Source organism: Oryzias latipes, chromosome 2, assembly GCF_053564925.1.
Source record: "Oryzias latipes strain Hd-rR chromosome 2, Olatipes_Hd-rR_3.1".
In the NCBI taxonomy this organism is placed as follows: domain Eukaryota; kingdom Metazoa; phylum Chordata; class Actinopteri; order Beloniformes; family Adrianichthyidae; genus Oryzias; species Oryzias latipes.
This window is the reverse complement of record NC_136238.1, coordinates 28,063,659-28,082,232: the sequence shown is the minus strand read 5'-3', so window position 1 is coordinate 28,082,232 and position 18,574 is coordinate 28,063,659. Positions and strand designations below refer to the sequence as shown.

General features: G+C 42.9%; 1 protein-coding gene across 3 annotated transcripts; it reads left to right on the top strand.

Moving 5' to 3' along the window:
- The first annotated feature begins 1,212 nt into the window (after window positions 1-1,212).
- On the top strand, window positions 1,213-18,498 carry LOC144987215 (uncharacterized). Of its 3 annotated transcripts, XM_078936331.1 has the most exons (5): window positions 1,213-1,444; window positions 8,004-8,183; window positions 15,485-17,537; window positions 17,627-17,752; window positions 17,911-18,498. In XM_078936331.1, exons 3-5 carry the CDS (start codon window positions 17,111-17,113, stop codon window positions 18,378-18,380), a joined length of 1,023 nt encoding a protein of 340 aa, XP_078792457.1. In that variant the 5' UTR covers window positions 1,213-1,444; window positions 8,004-8,183; window positions 15,485-17,110; the 3' UTR covers window positions 18,381-18,498. The 3 variants fall into 3 exon arrangements, with proteins under 3 accessions (XP_078792457.1, XP_078792452.1, XP_078792449.1); XM_078936326.1 differs by lacking the exons at window positions 15,485-17,537; window positions 17,627-17,752; window positions 17,911-18,498 and adding an exon at window positions 11,801-15,478 and having other exon boundaries at window positions 1,253-1,444; XM_078936323.1 differs by lacking the exons at window positions 15,485-17,537; window positions 17,627-17,752; window positions 17,911-18,498 and having other exon boundaries at window positions 1,276-1,444; window positions 8,004-15,478.
- The last annotated feature ends 76 nt before the right edge of the window (window positions 18,499-18,574 follow it).

Below are 18,574 nucleotides of genomic sequence, written 5' to 3'. Positions count from 1 at the left end.
TTCGCTTATACCATGGTCACTTACAAAAGCTAATATTAACCAGCTTTTAGTCCTTAATCCTTGTTTTTTCCCCGATTTGGATCACTTTTCTCACAAAAAGTGGACCATTTGTTATGTGGTGCCGCACCACGAAACAAGCAGTCCACGTCGCCCCGCACCTCGGCTGCACTAAAGATTCGGCGATTTATATATCCTGATTTTTCCACTGGGTTGAATAAAGCATCAGTTCAGAGAGAAAGTTCTCCTCTTACCGCTTGTTCTTGTCCAAATGATGAAGCTAAATGTTGTTTTAAAGAAGCGGTGCAGTGATACAAAACATTTAAGATAGCTGACCGGAACTTCTTATATCACCGTGCGGTTATCCCATTTTAATGCACAACTAGCAGCCAATCAGAATCGAGCATTCACCCAGACCGTGGTATAAAGCAGGATAAAACTGAACTAAAAGACTGTTTATTTGAACAACACAACAATTAAGATTTATATCTGAACTAATATTTGATTTTCATCAATAAGTGTTGAAATATAAGGAGAAAATAGCATCAAAAAGGAAAGGGGAATTTAAGGAAGTTTATCTTTTTCTGATTAGTCTGAAACTGACGTCCATCTGTTCGTTATCCCCAGGCAATAAAACATAAAATGGTTGCTATGGAGATAAAAATCAACAGAAAAACTATCAATTTGAAAAGAAAAGTGGATTTTCCACCAATCTATCACATGTAGTTCTTACCGATACGATTCTCTGAAATCAATGTGTTTTTCTGAGTCAGTTAATAATGCTGATCGTATTGCTGATCGCTCATGCAGAGCAGCAGGATTTTGGTCCAAAGTCTCCTCTGTAGCTCACACTGTAACCCCCCCATCACCCCCGCCTGCAAACAGAAGCTACAAGACTCGCTGGAGCAGCAGGTTCATTCTAGCAGCCACAGATCTTTTTACAAGTGGGTTGTGGAAAATATCCCAATAAACACTACAAAAAACAATTTCAGACAAAACTTATGAAGGAAAAGAACTTTATGTTAAAAAATAAAACATGAAATGAAAATATGTAGAGCCCAGCAGATCTAAACGCTACATAGTTTGTCCAAGTGGGGTTAGTGTGCATGCACGATTCAGCATCAGTACGAAACACAATTGTTTAAGCCACAGTCCGTGCACATCGTTTATCAGATTTTTTAAACCACTGGCACCTGGGGGGCTTCGTATATTTCAGCCCCTCAGAGCTGAACCTCATACTCTTTAGGACCCAGCAGCGTCTTGACCGCTGCAGCTACAGTCACGTGATTTCTGTAGAGAAGTGAGGGGTCGCAGAAGTGAGAAAACTCGCAGCCATTCATGCACACACACAAACAGACACACAGAGGGAGGAGTTCTGCTCTCGGTCAGACAGCAGAGTTTGTCCAGCAGACACACAGACGTTGGAGTTTCTCCATTTTCTTCTTCGGTGAGTCTTTGTGTAAAAGTTGTTTTCTGTTCTCATCATGATGAAGCTGTTGTTACTGATCTGTGAGGAAAAGACCAGCAGACAAACACAACAGGTCACTGACTGACAACATGGCCGCTCTGAAAGTTTTCATGTGTTGAGACGGTCCAGAGAAACTCTGGTCCCAGCAGACCAGAGCATTGCGTCGCGTAGGGCGCTGGCCAAACCGAAGTTCGGAAAGTTATTTATAGTTCGTATTTTTTATTATCATGGCTGTTTGTTAACATAGATTTACATGAAATGATCAGTAACAGAAGCTCATTGTAACCGATTGAGCACCGCAGCCGCTCCTCCCTCCCTTCCTTCCTTCCTCCCTCAGAGAGCTCGCCCCAGCGCGTCTCTCGCGGAGACGCGCGAAGGGGAGCGCGCTGTTGCTGAATTTTAGTTGAACCGTGTTTACATCTGATGAGAAGGCAAAAGAAAAACAATCGAGGGCTCAAAACAGAAATGGCAGAGATGTGGAGGAATGAAGAAAAGTTCCTGTAATGGTTGAGAGACAGCAGGAAGGTTCTAGCGGTGACAGAAACGGAGTTGGAAACATTCAGGCTAAAGCTGCCAGCAGTGGTGGTTCCAAACAAACTCACTCACCGGGGGGGTGAGTAACTTTAAGCCTGACTTTAAGCCTGAACTCTGGCTGAAATCCGTCTGAACTTGCTTACTCTGGGTATGTCGGTTCCAAAAGACCGGATATGAGTTGGCGTAATTACGCTCGACTTGGTAACCCTGGGTTAATGCACGTGCACAGCAGGTACATCAAGACATCTCAATAGATCGCTGATTTCTGGAGTCACCATGGAAACGCGTGGAGAAAAAAAAAAGAGCGCGACACTTGAGACGGAAGTGAGACGGAGTCTGAGATTTTAATGACTTCGGATAAAAATTATAAGTCCATCAAAAAAGTGACACGGCTGAAAAATAATTTAAATAATTTAGTTAAATTTATTCAAAGTCAATAATTGTTTATACAACTCAAATTTACGTATTTATCTAACTAAATGTCACATTACTCCATTAATCTTTTTTCCATCTTAATTACTTATATTTCTTGAACTTTCATATGTCTAAGTTTGAGCCGGCAGATATACTCATTTTTACAACAATAAAAACAACGGAAAAAATGCATGGAGTGCAAAAATTCATTAAAGAATTTTCCATCACTATCATAATGGTTTCTGGTGGTAGGGGTGCTATCTAAACTCATCATCATCTCCCTTACTCTCACTCATGGTGCAGAGACGTAAGCATAGTAGGACAAAATAACTCGGTAAAACACAGTGAAACACAGTAAAATAGCTATACAACTAAACACATTTGGTCAAAAACCCACACTTAAACCCAAATCCGCCTAGACAGGCAAAGGGAATGATATCCCAGAATCCCTTGCGGTGCCGCTGTAACAGCAGCATCAAGGTTACACCTACTTATTTGAATTAATTTGAACGAAAGGAAAATAATTGTCTGAAAACTACGTATTATTTTTAAGGTGACCTAACAAAAAATGATTTATCTTAACTGAATCAAATAACTAAGTTAGATCAAAGTAAAAAAGTATATTTTTCCAACATCCATATGTGGTCTTATCACCCTCTCATGGTGGAAAAAGTATTATCTGAGCTTCTTCATCCACTAAATCATCTTCAAATGGACACGCCATGCTGCTTCACCTCTCTGTAAACAAACTAACCTTCAACTAAACCTGCTCCCGACCAGGTTATGTTCAGAGCATGAGTTGCCATGGCAACTTGACCTACCCTGAAACATACCTCCATTTCTGGAACCGAAAGCTGAGGTTATCAACTTGCTTAGCCTCAAACTTATCGTGAGAGCTAGCATAACCTGCTTTCTGGAATACCCCCCGGCCAAGTAACACCCCCCCCCCCCCCCCCCCCCCGCGCTCACACACATTTGACAACATCCGTTTGTGTTCTCTATCTTCTGTCTGGCCATTTAACACAAAATGCATGAATCTTCTAGACTCGGATTCCAGGGGGGTCAAACTCAGTCACACAGGGGCCTAAATTAAAAACAGGCTTTAGGTTTTAGGCAGAACAAGATAAACATTTACTGAAAAAAACTAAAGCTAAACTTTTAGACATTTAAAACTGAACGTTTTGAACATAAATATGGATAAAAACAGCAACATAAATCCAATTTTGCTCTCCGTAAAATAAATTCTCTCAAAATTATACAAATATGAAGATGCTGCATGACAAAAGTCTGGAAATGTTAATAATAGGAAAGAAATAACAAATCATGTCTTTCTGTTTTCTTTGCTCTTTTGTCAATTTTTAGAGCTGAACTCCTGCATCATTTTTAGAAATAACTTTGTTTCTGTTTTGTGTGTCTTTGTGAAACATTTCAGAGGATTTGATTTTTTAAAATCTGTTATTGTGAAGATCATTTTTAGCTTTTATAAAACATTAAAAACTAAATCATAGAACTCATCAGTGGGATTACTCCAAAAATATTTGGCATTTCCCTAATTTTGTGAAACACCAACAGTAGAAAAGCCTCCAAAAAACCTCAATAAAAAACCACTTCCGGCTACCAATAAAATGGTCACAAGTATCTTCCAGCTGTACTGATCAGAATTTACAGAATCAATAATCATGGAGAAAATAAAGGAGCTTGTTTGTTCTGATTTTGTTTTAAATCATTTCTTAAACTAGATGTACCAAAACACTGATAAAGTTTGATCCTTTGAAACAACACTGAATGATGATAAAAGCTGCTCCTAGAAGTAGACGTATGTGAGATGGTGGTTAGATGATGATTTAGTTTCTCTCTATGTTAAAAGTTTGGATAATTATTATATTTGTGAGTGACTATTAAGTTTACAGCCTTTTGCTTTTAATATCACTTTGCCTGAACGACATTTTGGATCTTAGTTGAACATTTGGAGATTTTTGACAACAATGAATAACAATATGCTTAAAATAAAAAATGTCTCTATTTTTGCATATTAGTCTGTTTTCTTTTGAAAATCTTCCCAACACAAAGTTTATATCAAACAGCTTTGACGAAGGTGAGAGAGAATCAGGACAGATGGACGGAAACAGGTTGGTCTGATGGTGGACACTCAGGACAAAGACAGTTCAGACCAAGGCAGTCATTTTAAAAAGTATTCTTATTTTAAAAAATAAACATGCATTAGCAAGATGTTTAATTATTTCAAACAGTTAATAATCCTTGCTTGGCCATAGGATCTAATTTTTAATTATATCTTATTTAATATTTATCATATTTGCCATAGGATTTAGTGGAGAAGAACACAGACTAGAGGTTGGTGATGCATCTGATATCAAAGAGAGCAGAGATGACTTAAAGAAGGAATAATTCAACTATCAAAGTCACAGAAACCTAGATGTTCATTCTGGTTTAAACTTCTGCTGAAAACATGTTCACTTATTTTAGGAAAACAAGAGCAGACGTACATGACAAGTCAGTCCCAACAGAGAAGAACGAGGAGAGAGGTTCTGATGATGATGATGATGATGATGATGAGGGAGAAGAACAGAGAGGAACAGAGGAGATGCTGGGTCATTTAATGTGATCAAACACAGCGACTCAACATTATAACCTGCTAAAATGTTTTTTATTTAAATAATCAATATAATTCTGAACTTCATGGACGTTATCTTCCATCTTCTTGGTGCTTAGCATATGAAACGGCGGCCATTTTGATCCAAATTCTCAACCCCATAACTTGTTTTAATGTTAGGAGATTTTAATATTTGTGTTGTTAGAAATAAACATTTATTTCAATAATAACCATATAATTCAATCAAAAATGTCATACTGCTTGTTGAATAGATTTCAGTTCCATGTAAAAGTTTTGAATACGATGGCACCAGCAGCAGGGAGAAATACCTTCAGAGAAAGCTGGAAAGATGGAAGAAGAATGTAGAAGAAGAGAGGAAAGAAATGCTCAAAGAATTGGTGACTTCAGCAGAAGATCCATCATAACAATACTCAAGGTTTGGACAGGAAGCAGTGTTATGAAATGTCCTTTGATGTAATTCATTTTACATTCCTTATAAAACATGACAAAAGGGAATCCTTTCCACAAACAAACCAAAGTTTGTTTTCCTTTGTAGGCAGCGTCTATCTGCTCAGAGGAAGGACAGAAGAACAAAAAATAAATTCAAGAGGCAAAGAGTTGAACTACAAGAAAAAACTGAAAAAGAAAGAAAAATCCAAAAAAATATGCCAACATTTAACAGATTCCGATTCACCATGTTCAAAAGTAAAAAGACCAACTTCAAATTGCGTCATCAATCCCCAAACAAAGAAAAACAACCTTACTTTACCATGAATTACATTTAAGAAATTAGAAATAAATATTAAAAAAATCACTAAAGACGAATAAAGCAGCTGAAAATAAAAATCAAATACAGGTTGCAAAAATCTGAAAGTGACTCACTTGGATTCTAAAACAAGAAAATGAAAAATCCTGAAAGAGATCCAGCAGGTTTTCTGAAGCCTCAAAAGAAAAAATTAAGGGATTCTGTGTTAGAGATGATGTGAGTAGAATGATCCCAGGAACCAAAAAACACCAAAGTGGAAGAAATTCAAAATGCCGAAAAGGTTCTATTTTCTTATGCTGTTGTAGTTCTCCATTATTATTTTTATAAACTTCATTAAACTGCAATTTCCTTCTAATTTTGATGTGCTTATGAAATGAAAACGCTGCTACAAACTCCCAGCATTGAATTTAAGAGAAATGTTCAGTTTGAAATGATTTAATTAGAACAAGGGACATATAATAATTTAATCATATTGAATTTTTCATAAACAATTTTATTTTAATATTCATGGAGATTCCATAGTGTACGTAACGGGGTTGAACATTTACTTAAACCACAACTGTGTGGGGGAGGGGCTCATTCAATTCAATACAATTCAATTGTATGTAAAGCCCAAAATCACAACGGTCGTCTCGATGGGCTTCGTACCGCTAATTGTAAAGTAAAACATCAAATCAAAAAGGTTAATGAATACATGGAATTCAACAGGAAAATACTAAATTGAACTAACAAACTGACTAAACTAAACTGGACATCCCTGCCCTTAGACCCCCCCCCTCGCTCTTAGACTCACTGCTTCTGATTCCAGACCTGCAACAAACCAACAGCTGCTGTAACGCGTTTCAGTTTCTTTGCCTTTGCGTTTGGTTCCTTGTTTTTCTTTAGAGGTCTGCGTTCATTTCCCGTTTTATTTTGTAGGGTTTCCTGTTTTGTTGCTGTGGTGAGTTTTACTTTGGGTCCCCATCTGTCCTGATTGTGTCCACCTGTGTCTCATTTGGCTGTATGTATTTAAGTCCTGTCCTTCCCTTCCTCCTGTGCTGCTCCATAGTTTGATGTTATGCTGTTCCCCTTTTCTCTGTGTAGCTTTCATGTCTCCCCTTCTGAGTATTTCACGTTTCGAGTTTTCTAGCCTGCTTAAGCAGTGGTTTTTGGTTTTGTAGTTTCGGTTATTAAAGCCCCCGTTCCCCTGCAACCTCCTATCTCCTTCATCCTCTCTGGACCTGGGTACTGCCCCAACTTCTCCCATAACAGCTGCTTCCTAATAAAAAATAGTTGTCATCCATAAAATGTATGTACTTCATAGGGTTCACTGGATTTTGAGGAGTCTGCATCAAAGTGAAATTTTTTCTATCATCTCACTCATCTTAAGTCTGTATGTTTGACAGACATTTACACTGCGGGTCTTGATGCCGAAATCCGATTTTCTGACTAAATCCGTTTTTTTTTTTGACATCCCGCTTTAATCATCTTTTAAAGTGACCCGTATCCGATTTTTGCATTTACACTATACAATGCTGAAACTATCAAACGTAGACGTTCTGAGGACTACGTAGCAGCATGATTTGAAAACACAAAGGAGGAGGCGACCTCTACAAATTATTTTTTATACAGAGAGTGACCAAAGAAGGATTCAAAATAAACATGAAAGGTGAATTTTACAAAGAATGAGAATGAGAATGTGAACAATATGGTGGATGTAGTCCGGACAACAGATGATTTGACGATAACGACAGGGGAAACTTGACGACTTGACGATGGCGAATGAGATAAAATGTATGGGATTTTAGAAGGACAGGTGTTGGGTGGAATAGAGAAGAAACAGAAAGATAAGGACAAGGAGAAATTGCATAAAGTATTGGTTCAGATGGTTTTGAAACAGACTTGAAGTACGATGACATTTATTCATCAGTTACGGGAAAAAGAATTGGAAATGATAAAACAGATGCAGGAGTTGGATAAGAAGGTGAAAGAAGTCTCATGGAAAGAAAAAAGGGAAGCTAAACGGAAGCATAAGGAAACTGACAAAATTAAACGCACAGTGCATCAACTGACTCTTGCAGCCACAGCGTTGACTATGGTGAAGACAGAACAAGACAGTAATAAATCTGCCGTGACAACATCTTCTCTCCAGACACCCCTCTCTGGCATTTACCCCTCCCTTCCAGTAGGGACAGAGCCCCCTGTTTTCACCCCCTCCCCCCTATCCTCCACAGGACATGTACCCGATGCTGAGATATGCGGTGAGGTGGCCTGTGGACCAGGACCTGACTCCTGAAGAATAGCAGCACATAGCCTCAATGTTGCGGGAAAGGTGACCCAGAATGGCAGAAAACAGAGAAGACCCCTCCAGAGACCTCATAAACCTTCGCACAGAACACCCCTCTGCACCACTGGTAAGTGAAGGAGCAGACGCTTACTTTTGCTCACACAGCACTCCAGCTCGACAGGGAGGAGACTTGAGACAATTGCTAGGCGTAACAGCCACAATCACTGAGATCCAGTCTATGGAACAGCGTGCGGGTGTGCAGGACCACCCAGACTCCACTCTTTTAGTGGACGTTCAAGCTCCAGTTTTTACTGCAATGAGGGAACTTTTTCCTGATCCAGTGACCGCAGCTCCAACAAGTTTCCCCTACACAGATAAGGACCCCAGCACATATTACTCCGAGTGTGTCCAGAAATGGATTGACAACAAGGGCAGAGACCCCGGCCTGTCACTCCCTGAAACAGTCATATTTAGAACAGCAATCCTGGCAGGATTGCCTCAGGACTTACAGGATTTATTAAAAGCAGACCCAGACTTGTTGGCTGGTGATGAGAGTCGATTTAAGAGGCATTTGATTCATCACTGCAGAGCACACTTGGAGAAAAAGGAGAGAGCAGAGGGAGAAGTTGAACAGCTGAAAACCCAATTACTCAGACTGCAGCTTGCACAGGCCCGGAAAGAATCCACTCATGATAAAAAAGGTGTTAAAAAAGAAAACATGATAAGTTTAGTACCCCCAGAGCCAGCAGCAATGATGTGGCAGGCTCAGGCATTCGGAGGCCGGGGCAGGAGAAGGAGCGGATATTCTGGAAGACGTGGGCCACCCAGGGGACCCCCCCCAGCAGCAGCTGGAGATGAATGCTTCATCTGTGGCGCTCTGGATCACTGGGCCCGACACTGCCCACACCAAGGGACCCAACAGTATCATGCACAGACCAGGGGCAGAGGGCGTGGCGGAAATGAACAGCACCCACGACCACTCCAAGCCCCTCCTCCACCGTGGCAAGGACCACAATGGTGGCAAGTCGGACAATACCACTAGGGGTGCTCACGAGGCCTGGGACCATTTGCTGATGCAGGAGCCATGGTCCCTTTGAAGCTCACAGGTCCCCATGATGGGTCTAGTGGACACTGGTGCAACATGTTCCTCTATAAACAGTCAGTTACCTCCATCTGCTCTAAAAAATGAACACATGAACTTTGTCGGCTTCTCTGGGACACCTCAAAACCTGCAAAAGACCATCCCACTGACTTTTGAACTGGCCGGTCAGATGGTGGAACATTCATTCACCGCACACACCTGTGAATCTGTTGGGATGGGACGTTCTTGTCAAAACAGGAGACAGCATCCTATGTTCTCCAGATGGGATACAGATCACTTTCCCGAATGGACATGTTCTGACTGGATGCCATGCCACACAGTATGAGGGACAGTGGTTGCTGCAGCCTCAACCACAGCCAACCCCCACTGCTGGCATCCACTGGGATCCAGAGGCCCCTGACACGCCAGGTGTGTTTCATGAATTTAAGGTATGGAAGCCATTGATCCTGTCCTTGAAGCCATATTTTCCGCTTCCGGGTGACCTGCACTGCACACTCTATAATGACAGAGAGGATGATCAACTGTACCAGAAAGAATTTTATCAGGTAGAAGGCCACACGTGGCATTTAAACTCCACTGACATATATTGGCCCTGAGGGTGTAGCAACTTATTGTGCATTCAAACACTCACAAGTGCAATGGTACCTGATGACAGACACAGTTGTACCTCATATATCATTAGCATTCTCCCCTGGTCTTGAGGCCCGGCAGCTAGGACCTATGACTAAGAGGGGAGTAAATAACACAGACTGGCAACATTGTGCTCTTTCAGGTGTTCACTTTTCTCCCTCCACAAAATTGTACAGGATAACGTTGCCTCCAACCACTAACTCGTCAGTACTGGAGCATGTCTGCATTGCCAGACATCACAGCAGAGAGAAGATGAATCATGAAGATGCAGAGGCGATGTTAAAAACGCTCCCTGACTCTTTATGGTCCACGGGTTCATTTGATGTTGGGTCATGCTCCACCGTCCCCCCGGTGGAGATTCAGGTAACTGCAGGAGCAAAGGTGTTCAGACCACAGTACTGCTGGGTGACGGATGCAGATGAAGGAAACTTTGATTGGGCTGTGGAACTCTGGTGTCATTGAACATTCGCACTCTTCGTGGTGTACTCCCCTGAGACCGGTTTTAAAATTTGATGGTAAAACTTATCGCATGGCACATGATTTAAGGGCTGTCAATAACGTAACCACTACTCCAGTCCTACCTGTGCCTGACCCACATCGCATGCTGTCAACTTTAACCTCACAATGTGTGTTGTTTACTGCCATTGATTTGGCCAACGCCTTATTTTGTATTCCATTACACAACAGCAGACACCTATTCAGTATAAAGGTGTCCGCTTGCAGTACACACGCTTGCCACAAGGATTTAAAAACTCTCCTGGCATTTTCAATCACTGTCTGAAGTCTCTCCTGCAGGATATTGTGCTACCAGAGGGTTGTGTTTTGTTGATGTATGTTGTTGACCTCTTGCTGGCAGCCCCAACTACTGAAACCTACATTCAAGCAACGAAAGATCTTCTCCTGAAGTTGTATGATTTGGGTTTTAAAGTGTCTAAGAAGAAACTGCAATTATTTTTAGATTCAATTTAGATTTTTACTTTCAATTTATATTTTTTACTTTCAATTTCTCTAGTTTTATGTGCTTTGTGTTTTACCTCTAAGTCTGCAATGTTTCCCTCCACTAGTGGCCTGGGGTTCTCCCAGTCCAAGAGAGGGGAGGCTTTAATTTTTGTCTGGTTTCTTTTTTTTTTTGGGAAACATGTGACAGAAAAGGATCGGGAGCACGGACAGTATGCCATGTTACCTGTCAGCGACCCCTTTTTACCACCCCGGCTGTGAGATCAGCTTGTATGATTTTTTTCTCCCCTAACATGTCTCCATTTCCTCCCTTAACTTCAGGTGTTCCTTTTCTTTACAGGAAGTGTTATCTTTTTTGCTTTTTGAATTTGAATTTGTTTATTTTCTTTATTTGCTACTTTATTTCTTGTTCTATGTGACTTTTATTAATGACATTGTGCAGAGGTAAGGTCTGGTGATGCATGAGTATCCTTAGGGTTGGCTGCCGATGGGGCACGGAGTTGTTGCAATTCTGTCCGACTGCACACTGAATGTTTTTCAAAGAAGGTCTAAGAATGCTCCGACAGGTTTTTCCTTGCACTCATGGGTCACCTACCTCCTTTGTAATGCTCATTTATTCACATTGATTTTGTGTTACAGATTGTGAGGGTTTGCGACCACAGCTGTCAGGTCATGTGGACTTATTGAAATGTTTTGTTGTTGAGGGATGTGGTCATGAATTTTTGTGATCTCACTTCGTGAGCTCAAGAGAGGGAATTGAAGAAATGTATGTTTTTGTCTTATCTTTTATACGTTGAAGTTTTAATCTTCAGTGCTCAGTGTGATGGAACAATCTTTTTTATCTTGTAAAAGCTCATTCCTCTTTGGCATTCCTTTAGATAAATTTATGGATGCAGATGCAGACTCCCTTTTTCTCTCTTGTATGGAAAGACCAGATCTTTTGTGTGAAGCTCAGGGAGATGGGCTGAGAAGCAGTAAATTTGTCGTGGACCAGATTTAAACCACCTGTGCTGAAGATCCAATCTGTGGGAACTGAGCCATCTTCACGTTCTCAGGCCAAGAAGAGGCTGGCCTTTCACTCCAGCGCTTGCTATGGAATATCTGCCCTCCGAGCAGATTCAGACTTCCAAATATGGTCCGGCTGAAGCAGGCGGTCCAGCTGTTGACAAATCCATGCGTCCAGGGGGAGGAGATCCGGCCGCCATGATCAAAATTTCTCTGCAGAACTTTTCCTTTGTTCTCAAGTCTAATACAATTGTTGTGCATTTGTAGGCTTTCTAGTTTGAGAATCCAGATATCTGTCTTAACTTTGTTTTAGAAATTTTGTTAGGGAAATAAAACTATGTCTATCTTTATCCGGTGGAATCCTGGTTTTTCTCTCCCGACTTTTGAACACGCGTAGGAAAGTCTGCAAATCGAACAGATTATTTCCTGAGGACTTTTCCTTCACTTTGGATTGAGGTCAAAATGTGGTGATTTCACGATTTTGTTGGGACTTTGTAGAAAGTGTTGAGTCACTTTTGAAAAACTTTAATCATCTATGTATATTTGTGCAAACATGAGCTCTAAAAAGAAAACTGGAGGGATTTTAAGGCAACAGAGAAGACAGGTTTGATGAACTTCTGCTCCCACAGTCGATGCAGCAGAGACAGAAACCGTCACTGAAGCCTTCATCACATCACCATAGCTGGATTCCAGAGCGCTTTATCAAAGCGCTGGATGAATAGTGGCGTCTGGAGGAAGTGCGGCTGTGCAGTCACATGCAATGTACAAGCACAGTTCATCAATCTGTGAACCGTTTATCTTTTTCTTTTTAACCTTTGTGCTATCCTAGGCACTTTTACATTGGGAGTTGGGTCATCTAGACCCACTAGACAGTGCTCTGAACCTTTTTTCTTCAATGATTTGTGATCTTCACTGGTGTCCATGGATTACATGAAATCTTTCCACCTTTGTCATAGTAGGGAGAACACGTCAATGGAAGGGGGGTGGTCATCTAAGATAGCACAAGGGTTCCCAGTACCAACGTCCTGTCAGACTCTCTCTACTCAGAACCAGAACAGATTCAGTGAATCTGTCTGGATGATCAGAATCAGACTGAGCTTTTTCCATCAATGTCACCTTTCTGTTCTCCTCTGACAGGAACAGATAGATGTTTGCCTTCCTCTTCATCTCAGCGTCTCTCCTCTTCATCAGCGTCTCTCCTCTTCATCAGCGTCTCTCCTCTTCATCTCAGCGTCTCTCCTCTTCGTCTCAGTGTCTCTCCTCTTCATCTCAGTGTCTCTCCTCTTCATCAGCGTCTCTCCTCTTCAGCTCATCGTCTCTCCTCTACATCATCGTCTCTCCTCTACATCATCGTCTCTCCTCTACATCATCGTCTCTCCTCTTCATCAGCGTCTCTCCTCTTCAGCATCTCTCCTCTTCATCAGCGTCTCTCCTCTTCATCAGCCTCTCTCCTCTTCATCTCAGTGTCTCTCCTCTTCATTTCAGCGTCTCTCCTCTTCATCTCAGCGTCTCTCCTCTTCATCTCAGCGTCTCTCCTCTTCATCAGGGTCTCTCCTCTTCATCTCAGCGTCTCTCCTCTTCATCTCAGCATCTCTCCTCTTCATCTCAGTGTCTCTCCTCTTCATCAGCGTCTCTCCTCTTCAGCTCATCGTCTCTCCTCTACATCATCGTCTCTCCTCTACATCATCGTCTCTCCTCTTCATCAGCGTCTCTCCTCTTCAGCATCTCTCCTCTTCATCAGCGTCTCTCCTCTTCATCAGCCTCTCTCCTCTTCATCTCAGCGTCTCTCCTCTTCATCTCAGCGTCTCTCCTCTTCATCTCAGCGTCTCTCCTCTTCATCAGGGTCTCTCCTCTTCATCTCAGCGTCTCTCCTCTTCATCTCAGCATCTCTCCTCTTCATCTCAGTGTCTCTCCTCTTCATCAGCGTCTCTCCTTTTCAGCTCAGCGTCTCTCCTCTACATCATCGTCTCTCCTCTTCATCAGCGTCTCTCCTCTTCAGCATCTCTCCTCTTCATCAGCGTCTCTCCTCTTCATCTCAGCGTCTCTCCTCTTCATCAGCCTCTCTCCTCTTCATCTCAGCGTCTCTCCTCTTCGTCTCAGCGTCTCTCCTCTTCATCTCAGCGTCTCTCCTCTTCGTCTCAGCGTCTCTCCTCTTCATCTCAGCGTCTCTCCTCTTCGTCTCAGCGTCTCTCCTCTACATCATCGTCTCTCCTCTTCATCAGCGTCTCTCCTCTTCAGCATCTCTCCTCTTCATCAGCGTCTCTCCTCTTCATCTCAGCGTCTCTCCTCTTCATCAGCCTCTCTCCTCTTCATCTCGGCGTCTCTCCTCTTCGTCTCAGCGTCTCTCCTCTTCATCTCAGCGTCTCTCCTCTTCGTCTCAGCGTCTCTCCTCTTCGTCTCAGCGTCTCTCCTCTTCATTTCAGCGTCTCTCCTCTTCATCTCAGCGTCTCTCCTCTTCATCAGGGTCTCTCCTCTTCATCTCAGCGTCTCTCCTCTTCATCAGCCTCTCTCCTCTTCATCTCAGCGTCTCTCCTCTTCGTCTCAGCGTCTCTCCTCTTCATCTCAGCGTCTCTCTTCTTCGTCTCAGCGTCTCTCCTCTTCGTCTCAGCGTCTCTCCTCTTCATTTCAGCGTCTCTCCTCTTCATCTCAGCGTCTCTCCTCTTCATCAGGGTCTCTCCTCTTCATCTCAGCGTCTCTCCTCTTCATCTCAGCATCTCTCCTCTTCATCTCAGTGTCTCTCCTCTTCATCAGCGTCTCTCCTCTTCAGCTCATCGTCTCTCCTTTTCAGCTCAGCGTCTCTCCTCTACATCATCGTCTCTCCTCTTCATCAGCGTCTCTCCTCTTCAGCATCTCTCCTCTTCATCAGCGTCTCTCCTCTTCATCTCAGCGTCTCTCCTCTTCATCAGCCTCTCTCCTCTTCATCTCAGCGTCTCTCCTCTTCGTCTCAGCGTCTCTCCTCTTCATCTCAGCGTCTCTCCTCTTCGTCTCAGCGTCTCTCCTCTTCATCTCAGCGTCTCTCCTCTTCATTTCAGCGTCTCTCCTCTTCATCTCAGCGTCTCTCCTCTTCAGCGTCTCTCCTCTTCATCTCAGCGTCCCTCCTCTTCAGCCATGTCCTGCTCCAGCTCCTCCTGATGACCTTTGACCCGCCTCTCTTCAGTTTCTGCTGGGATCTGATCTGCTGCTCCACATCACGGCTTCTTTTCTGGAGGAGACGGATCATCTGAGTGAAGATCTTCTCCCTGTTTGATCAGCAGAGTGATTGATGGCTCCACCTCCTGTTGAAGCAGCTTCACCTCCTTCTCTCTGTCCTGGATTCTCTGCTGGATTTGTTGCTGACTCTCCTCCAGCTCTCTCTGCTTCTCAGTCCTTTCTGCTGCAGCTGAGACTGTTTGATGTCCCACATGTTTTTCCACAGAGCAGAGAGAACAGATGCTCTTCTGATCAGAACATCTTCATCACCTCATCATGACGGAGCAGATGTTCTCCTGCAGGTTCTTGGAGGGTTCCAGTCTGTGTTTCTTCAATGCAGCTGCTTTCAAATGAGGCTGAAGGTCTTCCTCACAGGAAGAGGCCGGACAGATCAAGCAGGACTTGATGGCTTTCAGTTTTCTTCCAGTGCAGACGTCACAGACCACATCTTCAGGTCCAGCAGAGCAGAGACCAGCAGCAGCAGCTTGGAGTCCGCTCTTCTTCAGCTGCTCCACTAAAACTGCTGACATGACATTTTTCCCCAGAACAGGCCTCGGTGTGAAGGTCTTCCTGCACTGAGGACAGCTGTGGACGTTCTCCTCTGCATCCCACAGTCCTTGAAGACACTTCCTGCAGTAGCTGTGTCCACAGGGAACAGTCAGCGGATCCTTCAGCAGATCCAGACAGATGGAACAGCAGAAGCTCCATTCATCCAGATCCTTCCTGCTCATTTGGCTGCAGAGTTCCAGTTGAAGAAGCTTCAGTTCTTTCTGCACTGAAGGTTTCCTCACAGCTTGTTTCCCTTCCAGACTCTGAACTTTCAAAGGAGGATTTCAGGATCAGAGTCCAGGACAGTCTGGGATTTCACTGAAGACTTTACTGCAACTCAGAAACATTTATTGGTTTAGCTGTCAGTCAAAGATCATGAAAGAGACAAAGTTCTTCATTTTATCAACAAATGTTGAGTTTTAGCAGAAACAGTCAGAAGTTATTTAATTTAAGACAGACTCTGGAACTAAGAAGAGATATTTCTGCCACTAAAATGAGAAAGAAAGACAGAAAAATCTTGATTTGTACTGAAACTTGATAGAATATTGATTGGATCCTGAAACAATGAAGTCCTGTTTCTATCCAGCTTAACAGCAGCAGGAAGTAGGAAAAAGGATGACGGTTCACCACAGTAGACTTAAAGCTCTGATAGAAAATGTCATTTTTGACTTGTTGACATTTTTCCTCAGAGAACATTTGCTGCATCAGGATGACTCTATGTTGAACAGTGTTTTATTTTGAAAGGAACTCATATCATCCTTTGTCAAATGTAAAAATCAGTTTAATGTTTAGAAAAAATGCTGTTTTCTCTTTACATTTTAATGTTTTATTATTCAAAACCACATATGGATCCAAATCCTCATTGTAACATCAACATAAATAGAAAGCAGTCTGCTGTTTTTCTGCTTTGCTGCTCCTACTGGGTTTAGTCAGAGACAAACAAACCAGAACGGCTCCTTTAGTGTTGAAGGTTGCAGACTCCTAATCTGACCTTTGACTGTAGAGACAGCTGGACAGCTTGGCCCCCGAACCGGAAGTACCTGCTTGCTCCATAAACCAAAATCCCAATTCATCTAAAAACGAAGGACTTGACTTTCTTGATTTTATCCACTCTAAACAATGTCCTCAAAATTAAATTGTTAAAAAACTTATTTTCAAGTCACTCAAAGCACTTACATTGTGTCCATTATTCATTCACTCCTCATTCATTCTTGGTGATGGTAAACTACGGTTGTAGCCACAGCTGCTCTGGGGCAGACTGACAGAGGTGTGGCTGCCAGTTTGCGCCTACTGCCCCTCTGACCATCACCGGGACATTCATGCGCATTCATAGGCTACGTTCACACTGCAGGCTGAAACGACCCAATTCCGAATTTTTTGCCCCTAAGTGGCCCAATTCCGATCTTTTCATGACAGTCTGAATGACACAGATCCGATCTTTTCAATTGCGACCCAGGCCCCGTGGATTTGCCGGCCTGATTCCGAATTGTAGCCGTTCTTTTCAATTGCGACCGCCGTCTGACCGGGCAGGCCACACAATTCCGAATCGTACGTCATCAATACGCTACAAACGTCATCATTCTGCGTTAGATTAGGCGGCAACGACGACGAAAACAGCAACAATGGCGGACGCTGCATCTGAGACCGGTCAGTGGAAGGGAAGCGAGGTGACCGATTTGATCAGTATATGGGGCGATCGTTCTATCCAGGCAAAACTTGAGGGCTCGTATAGGAACAGGGCGGTTTTTGAAGAAATTGCGAGAGAAATAAACGAGCGGGGATACAGAAGATCCTGGCTCCAGTGCCAGAGAAAAATTAAAAGCCTCCGAGCAAAATACAAGGAGGTAAAGGACTGGAATAAACAAAGTGGGCGTCAACGGATTACATGTCCGTTTTATGAAGAGCTGGACCGCATTTTGGGGGATAAGCCCAGCGTCCAGCCAGTTGAACTGTTGGACAGCTGCTTTGCTCAAGAGGAGCCCGAGGAGGAGGGCCCAGGTCCCGCAGCCGTCGCGGCCAGCCTGGCTGGTCGGTCTTGCGGTGATACAGGTGAGTTATTTGCACATGGCATAGCCACTGTGACTTAACTTTATAACATTTAAATACAATGTGTGACAGTTTGTTAATTATATACACAGGTGATGCGTTCCTTGCAACTCCTTCGCCTTCCACCTCAGATGGAAGTTCTGCGTCCACAAGTGAAGAGCTTGCATCATCTTCAGCGTCGTCTGTAAACAGCAATGGATCCTCCACATCCACTGCATGTATGTTCTTGGTTGTATTCTGATCGTTTTCTAACCCCATTAACCTCTTAACCCCCACACCTGAAGACTTTTTCTACTGTTAAAGCTTATTATTGTACTAATAAAAAAAATAATCTTGGTAGTCCTTATTTTGATCTGATTTTTGTTGTTTTTTACAGCTACTTCTGCCAGGAGCAGAAAAAGGAAATCTAAGATGGAGGCAACGCTGGATGCATTTGCAAACAAGATCACCACTGCCCTTAAAGAGGATGACACAGACATCTTACTTAAGATGCAAGCAGCTCAGCATGAGCATGAAAAAAAAATGTTTGCAATGATGACACGGTTTATGGAGAGATCATTCCCGCTGCCACAGTCACACCAAGCCCCAATGAACTCTTCTCATCTTTACAGCCCGATTCCTTCGCCTACTCCTTTCACACGGTTTCCTGTGGCTTCCTCTCCGTCTCCCACCCCGCGCCGGCCCTTTTTCCCAGATTTAAATAGACTGCCCTTCAATAACACTTTTCAACATCCTCATATCAATCAGCCTTTTTCCCAGGCACCGGGACACACACAGGCTTTTGACGAGGATCCTCTGCAACCCTCCCAGTGCAAAGATGATGAAACTCACTATACGAGTTTCTAAATTTTCCAAAACATTTATGCCAGTTCAGGCAGTAGGTTTTGCACAACGTTCAAGTGTGACGGTCACTTATATGTAAAATTTTACTCAAGTTTTTAAAATAAAGTTGTATATGTCCTGAGGTTATTTCTTTTCATTTGTGTCAATTTTGCTTTGAAATAAGCTCCAGCATACAATATAATCCTAGTGTAGGCCTA